The sequence below is a fragment of the Balaenoptera ricei genome, chromosome 6, assembly GCF_028023285.1.
Source record: "Balaenoptera ricei isolate mBalRic1 chromosome 6, mBalRic1.hap2, whole genome shotgun sequence".
Classification (NCBI taxonomy): domain Eukaryota; kingdom Metazoa; phylum Chordata; class Mammalia; order Artiodactyla; family Balaenopteridae; genus Balaenoptera; species Balaenoptera ricei.
In genome coordinates, this window is record NC_082644.1 from 66696642 (window position 1) to 66716556 (window position 19915).

Sequence of the window (19915 nt, forward strand, 5' to 3'; positions counted from 1 at the left end):
GGAGCACAGGCTCCAGACGCGCAGGCTCAGTGATTGTGGCTCACGGGCCTAGTTGCTCCGCGGCATGTGGGATCTTCCCAGACCAGGGCTCGAACCCGTGTCCCCTGCATTGGCAGGCAGATTCTCAACCACTGCGCCACCAGGGAAGCCCTGAATGGTTTTTTAAACCTTTCTGCAAAAAGAAAAAAGTACTTGTATGTACTGCTGTCTGATTATGTGAAGAGTTTTCTGTTTGTAGCTGATACTAGAATAAGCAGAGAAGTTCACCCTAGTTAAATAATACTTTTATTTTCTACTTTATAAAAGATGAGTTTCTACAACAAATGACTATTTCTTTAAAATTTTTCTTTGTATTAACATGTCCAATCTATTTCTGGTTTAGGTTATAAAATTAACACTTAATTGCCAAAAAAAAAGTGATGTTAAAATGAATTTCTGTGAATCTCAACTAAAGAAGAAAGTAAAGGAGTAATAACTATGAAAATATTGATAATATGTAATGTGAGTTTAACAGTTACCTATGTCCAGAAGTGTAGACACTTCTTTTTTTCAGTAAAAATTCTATTTTGGAAGTGTTTTTTATGGAAGCTACTAATTGGTAAAATTTAATACTTTTAAATGAACAGTAAAAGAAAATAGACATATTTTTCTTTTAGTATTTTAGAATATTTTTCATGACATCCTTAGGGTGAATTACAACCATTTCTACAAAATCCTTTTATATAAAGTAACCTTGGTTCCAGCATATTCAGTTAAAAACAAAAAAGTGTATTTACTGTTTACTTAGAGGCCTTTCTACTATTGCTTGTGTGTGTTATTTAATGCTATAATAGTATATTGTCATTCATTCTTCCACTGATTTCATGCTAGCCTTTGCTATTTCTCCCACTCAGTTTTTTCCTTATTCCCTCAAAGTATTCATCCTGGCAGTATGGATCTCAGAACAGGTCTGGTCCACTGTTGATATTCGCCTTCATCCCTGTATTAATGGATGGATTTTTATATGTAATAAGTGGCACAGACAGCATAGACAGTTTTTGTTTTGTTCTGTTTTTTTAATTGCAGGTGGTATTCATTAGTGAGGCATGAAATCAACTTAGTGGATTGCATGACCAGCATTTCTTTTTTAAGCTAACAAAGTTAAAATAGAAAAGAAATTTTAAGAGTGTTTCAAATATAATAAGGGTAATATTGTTTCATAAAACTTTGGTTTCCATTGTGTGTGTTTACTGACATGCAGTGTAAAATGTATTTTTGACCATGGGTTGGGGGCAAAAAAGTATGAAAAACACTGTCTTAAGTGATGTTTTTAGTTAGTTACCGACCATTTGCTTACCACTCAGAAACTTAAGGTCAAAAGTACATGTTTTTCTAGATTGAACTGTTTAAAGTGCTCTTCCTGGTTCTTAAGGTGTCCTAGAAAGAAGGCGGGGTTGGGGGTGAGAGAGGGGTGTGTGTGTGTGTGTGTGTGTGTTTGGCTAGGGTTGGGAAATAGACTTATGAGAACAGTGGTTCTTATGCCTGGTTTACAATTTAAATACCGTGGTATTACTGAGAAAGAAAATTGACAGCTATTTCCCAGGAAATAGGTCATTTGCTTCAAATAAGCAAAGAATAGGACATAGTATTAGTCACTAGTAAACTTTATTGTTACATGCAAAACTTATAGTTTTGCCTCTCGTAATAATTCTATGTAGTTTGTTTCTTTAATTATTTGAAAGACTCCTACGCATAAGAAGACTGGTTATTATATAACAAAGAACTGAATTTATTTCCTTCTCAAAAGCTCTAGCAATATGACATTTAGCACCTCAGAAACATATCCAGGAATTAAATTGTGTGAAATGTTCTTTGTTGTTGTTGTTGTTGTTGTTGTTGTATTTAAGTTCTGGTGAATTAAAAAAGTGAATCCTGTTTTGACCTCAGCTACTTTTTAATTTGATAGTGGTTGTTGACTTTTTTAAAACTAGATCAAACCTATAAGCCTGTTTGCTTCAGGAAGAATCCGTGTTTATTTATATACACAACTAAAATATCTATACCTCAGTGTAAAAAAATAATCATCCCACCCCTATTTAAAGTATACACTGTAAGCAGTCAAAGACCTATTGTATTTATATTTGTGTATATATTATAATGGGACTAACCATATCTGTACCAGTTTTTCCTAGGAGTTACATCAGTGGTTCTCAAACTTTAAATAGTATAAAAATAATCTGATACTTTTATTAAAAATGAAAAATCCTGGGTTTCATCCTCTAAGGGTCCATCCTTGATTCAGTGGGTCTAGGTGGATATCAGTAATCTGGATAGTGCTTAAGCATATGGATTCTGGAACTAGGCTACTTGGGTTTGAATGCCATCTTAGCCCTAACTTGATAACCTTAGGTAAGTTACTTAACCGCTCAAAGCTTCCAATTCCTCATCTGTACAATGGAATAATAATAGTTCCCACCTCACAGGATTGTTGTGAGGATTAAATGATAGAACTTACTGTTTTATTATCTTATTTATTTTTTCAAATAAACATGCAAGATGCTTTAGACAAAAAATACTGTGTTTATGAGTAGGAAAATCAATTAAGAGTTGGTTTAAGAGCATCTATTACTGACCTTTACCACTTTTTCCAGGAACTTAAGACCTTGAAATAAGTCTCAGATTTGGTCATATTTTATAAATCATGAAATTTCATCATTAAGCCTACAAGTATTTGAAAAGTGAAAAACTGGGTAATATTATTTGCATCATTGTGTTTTATTAGAGGGAAAACCTATGCTTAGCCCTCCCTACTCTAGCGTTATGTCGGGTTATACATTTGGCATATAGGGGAACTCGTCATGTTTTTTTACTTAGCAATAATTGCAAAAAGTTAGAAAATATTTTTATTTTTAGTCTTTAGCATGTTGGTGATATAAGCTTTTATGTCAAATTTAACAGTTACTGATTACTTTGTTAAACTGACTAAATTATTTTTTGTTTTTCTGTGTTTTATAATGTAAGATTTTTACATTGAAAAGTGAATATTGATTTCCTTAATAAAGTTAACTTTTACCCAGAAGCCTTTTAATTTGTTTAATATTTGAGAGAGAAATCTAATATTATATGAATTCTCTTTTTGTACACAGTTATAACAGAGTCATAGAAAGTATTCTTTATATATATATATTTTTAAACATCTTTATTGGAGTATAATTGCTTTACAGTGGTGTGTTAGTTTCTGCTTTATATCAAAGTGAATCAGCTATACATACACATATATCCCCATATCTCCTCCCTCTTGCGTCTCCCTCCCACCCTCCCTATCCCACCCCTCGAGGTGGTCACAAAGCACAGAGCTGATCTCCCTATGCTATGTGGCTGCTTCCCACTAGCTATCTTTTTTACATTTGATAGTGTATATATGTCCATGCCACTCTCTCAGTTCTTCCCAGCTTACCCTTCCCCATCCCCATGTCCTCAAGTCCATTCTCTACTTCTGCGACTTTATTCCTGTCCTGGCCCTAGGTTCTTCAGAACCATTTTTTTCTTTTAGATTCCAAACATATGTGTTAGCATACAGTATTTGTTTTTCTCTTTCTGACTTAGTTCACTCTGTATGACAGACTCTAGGTCCATCCACCTCACTACAAACAACTCAATTTCGTTTCCTTTTATGGCTGAGTAATATTCCATTGTATATATGTGCCACATCTTCTTTATCCATTCATCTGTGGATGGACACTTAGGTTGCTTCCATGTCCTGGCTATTGTAAATAGAGCTGCAGTGAACATTGTGGTACATGACTCTTTTTGAATTATGGTTTCTCAGGGTACATGCCCAGTAGTGGGATTGCTGGGTCATATGGTAATTATGTTTTCAGTTTTTTAAGGAACCTCCATACTGTTCTCCATAGTGACTGTATCAATTTACATTCCCACCAACAGTGCAAGACAGTTCCCTCTACTCCACACCCTTTCCAGCAGTTGTTGTTTGTAGATTTTTTGGTGATGGCCATTCTGACTGGTTGGTGTGAGGTGATACCTCATTGTAGTTTTGATTTGCACTTCTCTAATGATTAGTGATGTTGAGCATCTTTTCATATGTTTGTTGGCAATCTGTATATCTTCTTTGGAGAAATGTCTGTTTAGGTCTTCTGCCCATTTTTGGATTGGGTTGTTTGTTTTTTTGATATTAAGTTGCATGAGCTGCTTGTATATTTTGGAGATTAATCCTTTGTCAGTTGCTTCATTTGCAAATATTTTCAATCATTCTGAGGGTTGTCTTTTTATCTTGTTTATGTTTTCCTTTGCTGTGCAAAAGCTTTTAAGTTTTATTAGGTCCCATTTGTTTATTATTGTTTTTATTTCCATCTCTCTAGGAGGTGGGTCAGAAAGGATCTTGCTGTGATTTATGTCATAGAGTGTTCTGCCTATGTTTTCCTCTAAGAGTTTTATAGTGTCTGGCCTTACATTTAGGTCTTTAATCCATTTTGAGTTTATTTTTGTGTATGGTGTTAGGGTATGTTCTAATTTCATTCTTTTACATGTAGCTGTCCAATTTTCCCAGCACCACTTATTGAAGAGGCTGTCTTTTCTCCACTCTATATTCTTGCCTCCTTTATCAAAGGTGAGGTGACCATATATGCGTGGGTTTCTCTCTGGGCTTTCTATCCTGTTCCATTGATCTATATTTCTGTTTTTGTGCCAGTACCATACTGTCTTGATTACTGTAGCTTTGTAGTATCGTCTGAAGTCAGGGAGCCTGATTCCTCCAGCCCCATTTTTCTTTCTCAAGATTGCTTTGGCTATTCGGGGTCTTTTGTGTTTCCGTACAAATTGAGAAGTTTTTTTGTTCTAGTTCTGTGAAAAATGTCATTGGTAGTTTGATAGGGATTGCATTGAATCTGTAGATTGCTTTGGGTAATATAGTCATTTTCACAATGTTGATTCTTCCAATCCAAGAACATGGTATATCTCTCCATCTGTTTGTATCATCTTTAATTTCTTTCATCAGTGTCTTATAGTCTTCTGCATGCAGGTCTTTTGTCTCCTTAGGTAGGTTTATTACCAGGTATTTTATTCTTTTTGTTGCAGTGGTAAATGGGAGTGTTTCCATAATTTTTCTTCAGATTTTTCATCATTAGTGTATAGGAATGCAAGAGATTTCTGTGCATTAACTTTGTGTCCTGGAAAAAAATAAATAAATAACTAAATAACACTTAACTTGCAACAACAACAAAAAATTTGTATGCTGCTACTTTACCAAATTCATTGATTAGCTCTAGTAGTTTTCTGGTAGCGTCTTTAGCATTCTCTGTGTATAGTGTCATGTCATCTGCCAACAGTGACAGCTTTACTTCTTCTTTTCTGATTTGGATTCCTTTTATTTCTTTTTCTTCTCTGATTACTGTGGCTAAAACTTCCAAAACTGTGTTGAATAACAGTGGTGAGAGTGGGCAGCCTTCTCTTGTTCCTGATCTTAGAGGAAATGGTTTCAGTTTTTCACCATTGAGAACGATGCTGGCTGTGGGTTTGTCATATCTGGCCTTTATTATGTTGAGGTAAGTTCCCTCTATGCCTACTTTCTGGAGGGTTTTTATCATAAATGGGTGTTGAATTTTGTCAAAAGCTTTTTCTGCATCTATTGAGATGATCATATGGTTTTTCTCCTTCAGTTTGTTAATATGGTTTATCACATTGATTTGCATATATTGAACAATCTTTGCATTCCTGGGATAAACCCCACTTGATCATGGTGTATGATCCTTTTAATGTGCTGTTGTTTTCTGTTTGCTAGTATTTTGTTGAGGATTTTTGCATCTATGTTCATCAGTGATATTGGCCTGTAGTTTTCTTTCTTTGTGACATCTTTGTCTGGTTTTAGTATCAGGGTGATGGTGGCCTCGTAGAATGAGTTTGGGAGTGTTCCTGCCTCTGCTATATTTTGGAAGAGTTTGAGAAGGATAGATGTTAACTCTTCTCTAAATGTTTGATGGAATTCGCCTGTGAAGCCATCTGGTCCTGGGCTTTTGTTTGTTGGAAGATTTTTAATCACAGTCTCAATTTCAGTGCTTGTGATTGGTCTGTTTATATTTTCTATTTCTTCCTGGTTCAGTCTCAGAAGGTTGTGCTTTTCTAAGAATTTGTCCATTTCTTCTAGGTTGTCCATTTTATTGGCATAGAGTTGCTTGTAGTAATCTCTCATGATCCTTTGTATTTCTGCAGTGTCAGTTGTTACTTCCCCTTTTTCATTTCCCATTCTATTGATTTGAGTCTTCTCCCTTTTTTTCTTGATGAGTCTGGCTAGTGGTTTATCAATTTTGTTTATCTTCTCAAAGAACCAGCTTTTAGTTTTATTGATCTTTGCTATCATTTCCTTAATTTCTTTTTCATTTATTTCTGATCTGATCTTTATGGTTTCTTTCCTTCTGCTAACTTTGGGGTTTTTTTGTTCTTCTTTCTCTAATTGCTTTAGATGGAAGGTTAGGTTGTTTATTTGATATTTTTCTTGTTTCTTGAGGGAGGATCGTATTGCTATAAACTTCCCTCTTAGGACTGCTTTTGCTGCATCCCATAGGTTTTGGGTTGTCGTGTTTTCATTGTCATTTGTTTCTAGGTATTTTTTTATTTCCTCTTTGATTTCTTCAGTGATCTCTTGGTTATTTAGTAGTGTATTGTTTAGCTTCCATGTGTTTGTATTTTTTACAGATCTTTTCCTGTAATTGATATCTAGTCTCATAGCGTTGTGGTCGGAAAAGATACCTGATACAATTTCAATTATCTTAATAGCAAGGTTCTATTTGTGACCCAAGATGTGATCTATCCTGGAGAATGTTCCATGAGCACTTGAAAAGAAAGTGTAATCTGCTCTTTTTGGATGGAATGTCCTATAGATATCAGTTAAGTCCATCTTGTTTAATGTATTGTTTAAAGCTTGTGTTTCCTTATTTATTTTCATTTTGGATGATCAGTCCATTGGTGAAAGTGGGGTGTTAAAGTCCCCTGTTATGATTGTGTTACTGCCAATTTCCTCTTTTATGGCTGTTAGCATTTGCCTTATGTATTGAGGTGCTCCTATGTTGGGTGCATAAATATTTACAATTGTTATATCTTCTTCTTGGATTGATCCCTTGATCATTCTGTAGTGTCCTTCTTTGTCTCTTGTAATAGCCTTTATTTTACAGTCTATTTTGTCTGATATGAGACTTGCTACTCCAGCTTTCTTTTGACTTCCATTTGCATGGAATATCTTTTTCTGTCCCCTCACTTTCAGTCTGTATGTGTCCCTAGGCCTGAAGTGGGTCTCTTGTATACAGCATATATATGGGTCTTGTTTTTGTATCCATTCAGCCAGTCTCTGTCTGTTGGTGGGAGCATTTAATCTATTTACATTTAAAGTAGTCATCAATATGTATGTTCCTTTTACCATTTTCTTAATTGTTTTGGGTTTGTTATTGTAGGTCTTTTCCTTCTCTTGTGTTTCCTGCCTAGAGAAGTTCCTTTAGCATTTGTTGTAAAGCTGGTTTGGTGATGCTGAATTCTCTTAGCTTTTGCTCATCTGTAAAGGTTTTTTTTTTTTATTAACATCTTTATTGGAGTATAATTGCTTTACAATGGTGTGTTAGTTTCTGCTTTATAACAAAGTGAATCAGTTTTACATATACATATGTTCCCATATCTCTTCCCTCTTGTGTCTCCCTCCCTCCCACCCTCCATAGCGCCCCCCTCTAGGTGGTCACAAACCACCGAGCTGATCTCCCTGTGCCATGAGGCTGATTTCTCCGTCAAATCTGAATGAGATCCTTGCTGGGTAGAGTAATCTTGGTTGTAGATTTTTCCCTTTCATCACTTTAAATATGTCCTGCCGCTTGCTCTGGCTTGCAGAGTTTCTGCTGGAAGATCTGCTGTTAACCTCATGGGGATTCCCTTGTATGTTAATTATTGCTTTTCCCTTGCTGCTTTTAATATTTTTCTTTGTATTTAATTTTTGATAGTTTGATTAATATGTGTCTTGGAGTGTTTCTCCTTTCATTTATCCTGTATGGGACTCTCTGTGCTTCCTGGACTTTACTGACTACTTCCTTTCCCATATTGGGGAATTTTTCCACTATAATCTCTTCAAATATTTTCTCAGTCCCTTTCTTTTTCTCTTCTTCTGGGACCCCTATAATTCGAATGTTGGTGCGTTTAATGTTGTCCCAGAGGTCTCTGAGACTGTCCTCAATTCTTTTCATTCTTTTTTCTTTATTCTGCTCTGCGGTAGTTATTTCCGCTATTTTATCTTCCAGGTCACTTATCTGTTCTTCTGCCTCAGTTATTCTGCTATTGATTCCTTCTAGAGAATTCTTAATTTCATTTATTGTGTTGTTCATCATTGTTTGTTTGCTCTTTAGTTCTTCTGGGTCCTTGTTAAACGTTTCTTGTATTTTCTCCATCCTATTTCCAAGATTTTGGATCATCTTTATTATCATTACTCTGAATTCTTTTTCAGGTAGACTGCCTGTTTCTTCTTCATTTGTTTGGTCGGGTGGGTTTTTACCTTGCTGCTTCATCTGCTGTGTGTTTCTCTGTCTTCTCATTTTGCTTAACTTACTGTGTTTGGGGTCTCCTTTTCACAGGCTGCAGCTTCATAGTTCCCATTGTTTTTGGTGTCTGCCCCCAGTGGCTAAGGTTGGTTCAGTGGGTTATGTAGGCTTCCTGGTGGAGGGGATTAGTGCCTGTGTTCTGGTGGATGAGGCTGGATCATGTCTTTCTGGTGGGCAGGACCACGTCAGGTGGTGTGTTTTGGGGGTGTCTGTGACCTTATTATGAATTTAGGCAGCCTCTCTGCTAATGGGTGGGGTTTTGTTCCTGTCTTGCTAGTTGTTTGGCAGAGGGTGTCCAGCACTGTAGCTTGCTGGTTGTTGAATGGAGCTAGGTCTTAGCGTTGAGATGGAGATCTCTGGAAGCACTTTTGCCATTTGATATTACGTGGAGCTGGGAGGTCTCTGGTGGACCAGTGTCCTGAACTCGGCTCTCTCACCTCAGAGGCACAGGCCTGACACCCGGCCGGAGCACCAAGACCCTGTCAGCCACACGGCTCAGAAGAAAAGGGAGAAAAAGAAAAAGAAAGGAAAATAATAATAAAATAAAATAAAGTTGTTAAAATTTTTAAAAATTATTAAAAATAAAGAATTAAAAAGTCATAAAAAAAGAGAGAGCAACCAAACCAATAAACAAATCCACCGATGATAACAAGCGCTAAAAACTATACTAAGAAAAAAAAAAAAAAAGGACAGACAGAACACTAGGACAAATGGTAAAAAGCAAAGCTATACAGACAAAAATCACACAAAAGCATACACATGCACACTCACAAAAAGAGAAAAAGGATAAAAAAATATTTATCTTTTGGGAAGTCTGAGGTCTTCTGCCAGCATTTAGTAGGTGTTCTGTAGTATTTGTTCCATATGTAGATGTATTTCTGATGTATTTGGGGGGAGGAAGGTGATCTCCACGTCTTACTCCTCTGCCATTTTGAAGGTCCCAGAAAGTATTCTTAAAGCTTAGTTTGTCAAGTCTCAATAAGATAAGTCTTTAAAATAATTTAAAAGCCTTAGTTACCATGACTCTGCTTTTTGTTGGTAATCAAAATCTTTCATGTCATGTGTACTTGTTCCTATTCCATATGTGTGATTTATTCAAAAGGCTCCTTTGCAGAGGAAATCCAGAATCCAGCTGTTGATTAAGACTTACATAGTAGTAGTATTTTTAAACATAAGCGTAAACTCACTGATCCAACATACCTCTGAAAAAGCTCTATTTCTCCATTTAACCAAGGGAGAAACTAAGGGATATGAAATAAAGTACTATCTTCAATGTGACAAATTGGGACCAAAATTAAAATTAGAGTTTGACTGCTTCACTGAGTTAAGGACCTTTTGATTGTATTGTTATTTTGAATTGCTACCTTTTTTCTTTAAAAATATTTTTCTTTACACATCCTTATCCTTCTCATTTGTTCTTCATGCATGTGAAATGTATCCTAATAAAATGAGTATTTTCAACTTCAGCTTTTTGTTTCACTTTTAACATCATGGGGTTTTACTTTCCCCTTAAAATTTTTTCCATTTTTATATATAGTACATTGAGAGAAACATCAGGTTTTAATCATATCATATAGTGGTATAAAAATGTTTTAACTTGTTAATCATACTTGTCATGTCACACATGATATCTTCATTTGCAGGTTTTGAAGTAGTCATTATTGCTGATATGATGATCATAGAAGTGAGAAGGAATTTTCCTGTCCTCATAGTTTTTTTTTTTTTTTTTTTTTTTTTTTTTTATATATACTTTATTTATTTATTTATTTATTTATTTTTCGCTGTGTTGGGTCTTCGGTTCGTGCGAGGGCTTTCTCTAGTTACGGCAAGTGGGGGCCACTCTTCATCGCGGTGCGGGGACCGCTCCTCATCCTGTCCTCATAGTTTTAACAGATGTTAATATAATTTTATTTTAAATATAATATAGATTTTGAATTTACACGATGCATTTATTGTTTTACTTACAATTTTTTAAATAAATTATTGGAGTGTTTTATTAGAATGGTAGTAAATGTGATCCATTTTATTTGGACCTGTTCATTTTGACTTTGCATTGTTTTCCCTTTGCTTTTTAATGTAATTACTATATTCTTTTACTTTTGTATGCTACCTTACTTGTGTCCTTTTTGGAATCAATAAAGTAAACACCTCTCAAACCTATTGAGTTTATACCCAAAGGGCATAATATCTAGCTTGAAGTAGTGATGAAATAAGAAATAATTTACTTTGTAATTTTTCTGAGATATGGTCATGGAGTTCTTTCAATCTCTACAGGACCTCCCCTCCCCCACTGTATACACACACTTCTGCTTCTTGAGTTGGAGAGAGGGCCTTTTAATATTTACCATTTAATAGGAGTGAAAGCTTAGGTATAATTTAATTCCTAAAACTATAATACATGTTCAATTATTGTTAGTTTTTTTGTTTTATTTTGTTTAGAGGGAACCCTTAAAGAATATGATCTAGTAGGAGGAGGAGGAGTCCTAGGTTCCATGGTTTTCTCTATGAGTGTGTCATCTTAGGTTACTTTATCTCTGTTAATTTTAACTAGCCTGTATATGAATTGGAGATACACCTTTTTAGCCTTTGGCAAGGTTTGGACCAAATTACATTTTTTGGGCGGTTCCTTTCAGCTCTAAGATTTATGATTTTGTGACTCTCTCATGGGTTGCATCAAGTGAAAGGTTAATTTGAGGGAGAGTGTGACATCCTTGAAGATGTACTTCTTGGGGGATAAAACTCTTCTTCTAACCTCTGCAGTATGACTGAAAACCTTCTCTTGTGAGTGTTGGTAGTGTGACCTGACTGTAATCCAAGCTGCTATAGAGCTTTCCTTTTCACCCCTGGAAGCACCGAGCCTTAGATATTTTTTTCAAATTTAAGGTAATGAGGAGGTCTTAATAAGCTGTTTTGCTTTGTTCAGATAATGCATCTGTTCTCCTTATTGAGGTGAACATTTCTTATTGGATTGCTTCTATTTTTAAAAGCACCATTTGAAAATGAATTGAGTTTAAAGGCCACACGTATGCCTTACTTTGTAGAGAGAAGGAATAGAGTGTATATATGACAGAATTGGCATAAATCAAATTATTTTTCCCTTGATATCAGTAATAAAATTAGAATTATGTTCCCATACAAGAATTTTCTAATACCTTAACTTGACTGTATATTTTGGGTATATATATTAGGTATTGCATATATATGTAGAGAGAGGTATATAAAGAGAGTATAAATTGTCATGTAGATATTAAGTCATTTTAAGATAACTTCAAAGTAAATATTGCTAAAAATATTTTGACCCTCAAATTCAACAAAATTTATGTTTGAGTCATGTCATTTAAGAAACATTTGTCTTATCATTGTGCATTTAATTCACTATTCCATCCCCTATTTGGAAATTAATCTTTTTGAATTTTCATATTCATTTAGCTCCATACTACCAGCATGTTTCCATAGCCATGCAGATTTGTAATTCATAATCATTTAGTACATTATTGCTTAAAAATGTGATCTTCAGACCATACCTGGGAACTTGTTAGAAATGCAGAATCCTATGTCCTGCTTCAGACCTACTAAATCAAAAACCTCCTTTTAACAAGATTCCCAGGTGATTCTTATGCACGTTAAAGTTTGAGAAGCACTGATGTAGTACAGCTTACTTATAGCTCTTAAGCTGTGGAAATCATTCCTGGTTTGACTTCAGAACTGTGGTATCTCTTCCCTTAAACGGGATATAAATATTTGCTTGCTAATTAAAAGATCTTAAATTTTTTAGGGTGTGTTCAGGTGTAGGGGTATATGTTTTCATTGTTACCATAAGTTTCTACAACGTACATGCAAAATGTACCCTTACTCCATGTGTAATGAGACAGCTGAGATGCAAGTGAAAATTCCTCTGAGCTTTGCCATATGTGCAAATGAGAAATCCATGGTGTGCTATTGACTAATACATCAAGTTCAGTGAAAAGGGTGTAACCATCTGCAAGCTCTGTGGCAAATTTGACATGGTAGTCATAATAGCAGATTATACAATGGGAAGTTTAGTCCCCATTGAGTACTTTCTAGAAACCTGGTGTAGGGCCAACGTGGTTCTGAGGCTTTACTGATATAACAGAAGTTGAAGACATTATCTAGTTCTAGAGGCACTTATATAATTAGCTAGTCCACTGCTTAACCATCAGCATTTCTTCCATAATTCTAGATTTGGCAAATGGAAAAGTGTAGTGTGTAATAAATATCAGCTGCACTGTCCTACTACATCATTGCATACTGTTTTCTACTCTGAAATTATTTAATTTGGGTTACTTAAATACATATTTTCCCTGCTTTGTCAGTTCTGTGAGTTTGAAATTATGTAGATGTTTCTAATAATTGTTAATACTAAGTATAATTTATATTATCTGTGATAACTTTTTCTTTGTCTATTAGGTTGAACCACGTTGCCATTTTTGTAGATCAAAGGCATATCAGCAATTTCATATGGTTCAACTTAATGATAAAGAAAGTGTCAGTGCTCCTAGTCTCTCATTTTTGTTACACAGTCATGAGGAATGATCTTGTTGTAGCCTACTTTTGCTTTTGTTGTTTTTGTTTGTTTTCTTTTAAAAGAAAATATGCCTTTTAGGAAAACAACACCTACAAGAAATTAATGAATGTAAGAAACATGGGACTGATAAAAATTTAATGATGAATTAGTAGCTTTATAAGTATAGTGGGGGTTTTTTTCATTATCACACAGTATAAACATTACAAGATTTTCATTAATCTAAAACTTTTCCTCTATATGTGGTTGCAGTTCTCGTTTGGAAATCTTCTATTTCTTTTTCACGACAGATTTTTAAAAATATAAGCTTAAATTATTTTAGAAAAAAAAAGTAAAATGTATTGAACAAATCGGAAAAATTCAGTATAATTTTACAAGAACTAAAATGTAGTTACTAATATTTTTGTTATTGTTGCTGATACTTCACTGTTTAAATCTTTAGTAATTAAGCCAAACTAGTGTGATTATTAATTAATAATTAAAGACCAAGTGTTTTGGCCATTTGCCAGCATTACCAAGGTGAAATAAAATGAGCCACACAATTATGAAAGGAAATAGATGCTATCTCTGGAGATGGTTTTATTAAGGACTACTAAGAAGATCATATTAAGAATGTATACTTAATTACATTAACTTCTTTGAATATATTCATATAGTTGAAGTCCCTCTTTATTAGCAATCCCAACAGCAGTAATGCAATTTGTTAAATTGTATAGTTAGCAACCAAAGCAAAGGTAAAATGATAGTTCTCCAGGGGTGCATTTATTCATCTGTTAGGGGACTGCTTGATGAAGCATTTCTTAAAGGTGATTCAGTAACCTGTGAAATCTAGGGTGAGTTTCCAGATCTTTGTCATTCTGGGCTGAAAGTTAAGAATGTTAAAAAAAAAAAAAAAAGCTGGATTATAAAGCAAACTGAAAGGTGGGGATGTGGGGTGAAAGCCTGAAGTTCATACATCATAACAAGTAAATATCTTTTAAAATATAAACTGCGGAGCTTTCTTTGCATTTTGCTGTTACAAAGACAAATAATTGTGAATTCAGTGTGTTAAAACAACTTCTGTTACCACATTTTGGGTGTTTTATATTATGTGTTATCAAGCTGTGTTTTTGTGTTTTATTTTAGCTTATTTGCACTAATCTTGATGAACTCAGGGAATTAATCACAAAAATCGAGAATGAACTCAAAGATCTGGAAAACAGTAGAAAAAAATCGGTAGGTGTTGATCCAAAAGTTCTATCTATTATTGTCAGCATTAAAATTTATTCCTGCTTTTTCCTAAAGCCTTTTTAAATCTTGTTGTCCTGAGTTACATAAAAATTTGCAATGAAAAATAGAAACATTGTTTCTTTTATTTCTCCTATGTGGTCTAGTTTTCATTTTTAATACACAAAAATGGTGCTGGGGCAAGTAAATTAATTTTGTTTGCCTGGTTTATATCAGGTATAGTTTTAGATATTTCCCAGTATACTGGTTGGTTGTTTTCTGACTGGTAGTTTTTTGGGTAGTGCTTACCTTATTATATATTATAATAATATAATTATTCTTAATTAATAATTATATGCTTTTAATGGAAGTTTATTGCTTAGTAACATAAAATTTCAATTAGCTCTGACATAAATAACGTATGTAAATTGTTTAATCTTGCCCCAGATGTTTTTGATACATGCTTAACAATATGTCTTTTTTAAGAACCTTTATCAGCTGAAGGTCTTTTTTTAATTTTCACTATACTAAATTCACAATTAATCTTTACCTTCACTTTTTACTGTTCTTGAGAGACTAGAGTGTAAGGGGCATTATTTTAATTCACTCAACACTTGGTAAAACAATTATGTTATTTATTAAATCAGTAATACCCATTTAACTGACATTTATAATTGTGTTATAGATTTGAAACACAATTACACACCAATAAATAAATGGAGAAGGCTTTAAGCATTGAAAAAAAATCAATCACCATTAAAAAAAAAATCCCTTTGTTTTATGCCTTAGGAACGTCATGAAACCACTTTTAGGTCTTTGCTCAGAACCTGTTAATCTAGAATGATGTATGATAATAAGGTTAGTGATACAGCAAGCTTCATTCATATCAGCAGATTTGTTAAAGTCATTTTATATGCTGTTCAGAAAGAACATATTGGTAGCATTCTGAAGGAAGGAAATTAAAGTACCATAAAAGTACAACCGTCTATGAGGTCGTTTAATACAGAGGTAAAACAGCCTTAAGCATTTTGGAAGTCACTAATATGATGCCCCTGAGAGTATCGCTGTAATCTAAGAGATGGGATACTGTTCATACTGATAGCCATCAATTAAGAAGAAAACATGTTCAATACACATTGTGTACAATATATAATCTGAGAATGCAGAAAACTGTATATTTTACAATTATTTCCATTAAAAATGGTTTGAATCCTTATTAGACTGTGAGGGGTTTTTTGTTTTGTTTTGAGTATATCAGCAATCTCTTCATATGGAATGAACCCCAAGTGTTGTTTTAAAACTTATCTCTGTGATGTATTTCTCAAACTATATTAAAATATTTTTTCTTCAGCCAAAAGTGTTTTTTTTAATATATTTTATATGTATGCTCATAAAGGACTGATTCTATTCTTTAATAGGAAAGAATAGTCTTTTAATCCGGGTTTTATTTATAGTTTTTTTGCAGAAGCCATTTAGTCCATACTTCATGACTCTAAACAGAATTCTGTTAAGTAAATTTGCTAATTGGTTTTTATTAGCTGCAGTTAGACAATAACGTATGCATTTTAATTTGTTCCCATATTATGAATTAGAGTTTTCTTCTTAATGGATAGTTTTAAGCATAATTGGCTTATATACTTACTTATAGTATGTATTGTAAGAGAAAAAGACTTTTGCAAGCATCCTTGAGTTTTTCTGTAAAGCCTCACTTCCATTGGTGGTATGAGGTATAAACATATGGCCTTCCTTCACAGGAACAAGTACAAGAGTAAAAGAAAACATGAATTACAAATATTTGACTCTATAGTCCTTGGGGACATGTTTATCAGAAAATTTTAGGTTATGTATGGGTTTTAACTGATTAGATTTTATGTCTCTAAATTTTTAACTTGTCCATGACCCTTGATATTTGCATATTAGTTTTAAAATATGTTTTCTGCTCTTCAAGAAATAGAAATTCTTGGAACTGTACTTAGTGGGGATAATGTTATTGAGATTAACAGTATACAGGCTACTTTCCCCTTAAATTACCTGACTAAAAAACTGTTTTCATGAACAACTTATCTCAATCAATGAAATGGCCACACAGCATAAAGGAAATAATAGTAGAAGTTTGCATCTCAGTGCCATTCCTTATTTTTTTTAGAAAAGCTGATACTGAGTGTGATAAATGTTAGTTGTAATAGTTCACTTTATTGAATTTTTATGTTAGTATTGGAGAATACCAGTTTATTTGTCTGTCATCATTTGGGAATAAGGGGTTCCACTTAACTGAATTTTCTAGGAAGCTGAAACCTAAACCTTCAGTACTAAAATTCTTCCTTTAATCATTTAATGAAAAAATTTCCCTGCCTCCTTTATACTGAACATAATTTAACACTTTTTTGATGACTCAGGGATCATTATGAATATCCATAATTGTACTGATACCCTAAAAATCTATTGATGTCAGTTACTCTAAACATTCACCAATAGGCCTTTAGATTATTTATTTTGAAGGTTTTTGTCTGCTTATTTTTTTGCTTTTGTTCTGTCTCTTCATTGTCAGCCTGTCATTTCTTATGTGTGTCCATGTACTCGCCCTAGCTGATATACTGTCGGTTACAAAGCAAGTATCCGTATTATTAGAATTAGGCTCATAGTAAGGACCTGAGGAATTTTACTAATGAAATATATGAACTTGGTAATAGTGATAGCCATTTTGCTTATTCCTTGCCTGGTGAGCTTCCTTCACTCTTGCCAGACAAACGAAATACTAATATTGATCTTCATGAGAGGATATCAATGTGAAAAATAGTGTTTAGAGTGAAAACAATTCTATTGGGTGGGCCAAAAAGTGCCTTCAGTTTTTTAAGTAAAAATAAAAGACACAGTTTTCATTTTCACCAAGAACTTTATTGAACAGCATATTCACCCTTTTGTTCCACTACCTTCAGGCAACTTCATAGTTCCTGAAAAACTTTTTATCTTTTTGAGCAAAGAACTGTTCCAGGTGCCTTTTACAGTCTTCTGGGGAATTGAAATATTTTCCATTAATAGAATTTCTTGAAGACTGAAATAAATGGAAATCTAAAGGTGCAATGTCTGGTGAATACGGCAGATGAATTAGAACTTCCCAGCCAAGCTGTAACAGTTTTGCCTGGTCATCAGAGAAACATGCAGTCCTGCGTTATCCTGAAGGAAGATTATGCGTTTTCTGTTGACTAATTCTGGATGCTTTTCAGCGGAGTGCTGCTTTCACTTGGTGTAATTGGGAGCGGTACTTGTTGGAGTTAATTGTTTGGCTTTCCAGAATGAGTTCATAATAGAGGACTCCCTTCCAATCCCACTATATACACAACATCACCTTCTTTGGATGAAGACCGGCCTTTGGTGTGGTTGGCAGTGGTTCATTTTGCTTGCCCCACGATCTCTTCCTTTCCACTTTATTGTACAGTATCCACTTTTCATCGCAGGTCACAATTTGTTTTAAAAACGGAACGTTTTCATTACATTTCAGTAGAGAATCCCATGTAGAAATATGGTCAAGAAGGTTTTTTGCTTAACTTATGTGGAACCCAAACATCAAAACAATTCGCATAACCAAGCTGATGCAAATGATTTTCAATGCTTGATTTGGATATTTTAAGTATGTCAGCTATTTCCTGCGTAGTATAATGTTGATTGTTCTCAATTATTGTTTCAATTTGATCGCTACCAACTTCAACTGGTCTACCTGACTATGGAGCATCGTCCAGTGAAAAATCTCCAGCACGAAACTTTGCAAACCAGTTTTGACACGTTCGATCAGTCACAGCACCTTCTCCATACACTGCACAAATCTTTTTGTGCGTTTCAGTTGCATTTTTACCTTTCTTGAAATAATAAAGCATAATATGCTGAAAATGTTACTTTTTTCTTCCATCTTCAATATTAAAATGGCTGTCTTTTTTAAATGCACACTGATATGACAGCTGTCACATATAATCTAACAAAATTGTTTCAAATGAAGTTAAAGACAACTAAGTGCCACTAGAGCCATCTTACAGAAAAAATCAAACGAACCTTTTGGCCCACCCAATATTATTCATCATCAGCTTTCAGATCTACGATGGCTTCAGTAACAGGGAAGACATATTCCATATAAACATTTGGTTGTCACAAATGCCCTTACTAAAGATAGAAATTACATATGTGATAGAGGATTTAATGTGGATTCGTTTAAAAACCTGGCTGCTTTTGGGAGCTTCTCTGCAAGGCCTTTCTAGATAGTTTTTCCTACCAAAGCAACAAGGAAGAATTACCCCATTTCCTTATCCAGGTCAACATTCCATTAAAAAAGCTTTCTTAATCTCTTAGAGGTTTTGCCATTGAGCTACTCATTGTACTGGAAGATTTACAGTCTTTTAAAGTCTAGATTGTTTACTTATTCTTGCAAGACAACTAATTCTACTTATGATTTATAATGTGAGGAGAGAAAAAATGATTAATTTTCTGAGTTTGCTTTAGTTCATTTGATCCCATTACTTCATTTAACGGCTTATTCAAAGAGAACTCAACATCCTTTACGTCCTCCAGTGCTATACCAGACTTCTGACTGACATAAATAGAAGTACGTAGTTTGACAAAATCCCTTCATTTTGTCTATCTCATTATTATTTAGATCATAGGATTCTTTTAGTGCCCTAAAGGAGAAATCATGACATTTTATTGTTTTTATTTTTGTGGTTTTAGTCAAGAGAGAAAAATTGCATTTTGCTTAATTATTTGGAAAGTAGTCTTTTTAATTTAGGAAATTTATTAGTTTTCCAGAAAGATAGAGCTACGATATTGATAAATTTGCCTGATCCTATTGTATTTGAAATTTATTAGACATTTTTGCTGTCTAAATAATCAAACTTGTTAGATTTTTGTCAGGCTAATACAGAAGTGGTTATATTTCTGAATTTCTCATGTGACCCTTTTTTTCTTGCATTTGGTTAATTTCCTTATGTTTTATATCATAATTTAGATCTTCAAAGAGGTTTCAGTCTTTTTTCTTTGATAATGAAAAATCAGTATAGAGATAAGGAAAAGGGAACATTTGGCAAAAAAACAAAGTTATAAGAAAAGAAACCTTTTCTGGATTATGAAATGATAAATGATAGTCTTATCAATATAGATAAACTAAAATTTAAAATATAATACTCTATCTTTCTAATACACCTTTTAGCAGTTAAGCACCTCAACACTGAGCAAGTTTTAAGACAGACTTCAAATATTTCTGTATTTCATATTCAGTATGTAAGAAAAGCTATAAAACTGCCTGTACTCTTTGATCCTATAATCCTAATTGATATTTAACTTTTATTTTCCCCCATTTTTCACCCTACTCCCCTATCCCCCCAAAAAGTAATTTACACAATAGTGTGTTCAGCAGACTGTCTCTAATAGTAGAAATTTGAGAAAAGCCCATATGTCCAACAGTAGGGAGATGACTAACCAAGCAATAATATTAACACAGTGGTATATCATATGGCTAGTAAAATAAAATATTTGTAGATCATTGTTACTACATGGAAGTATTCATGAAATGTTAAACTTTTTAAACATCCAAAAAATATATGCATAATAATTACAGTAT

General features: G+C 33.9%; 1 protein-coding gene across 3 annotated transcripts in view; it reads left to right on the plus strand.

Moving 5' to 3' along the window:
• BRD10 (bromodomain containing 10) overlaps positions 1-19915 on the plus strand; it is a 103449-nt gene that overhangs the window by 63603 nt on the left and 19931 nt on the right. For 2 of the 3 annotated variants that reach the window (XM_059924770.1, XM_059924772.1), the window contains one exon: positions 14233-14322. The exons of the other annotated variant lie outside the window; for it this stretch is intronic. In XM_059924770.1, the coding sequence (XP_059780753.1) occupies positions 14233-14322 (90 nt within the window). The remainder of the gene's footprint in view (positions 1-14232; positions 14323-19915) is intronic. 3 annotated transcript variants of the gene reach the window in all.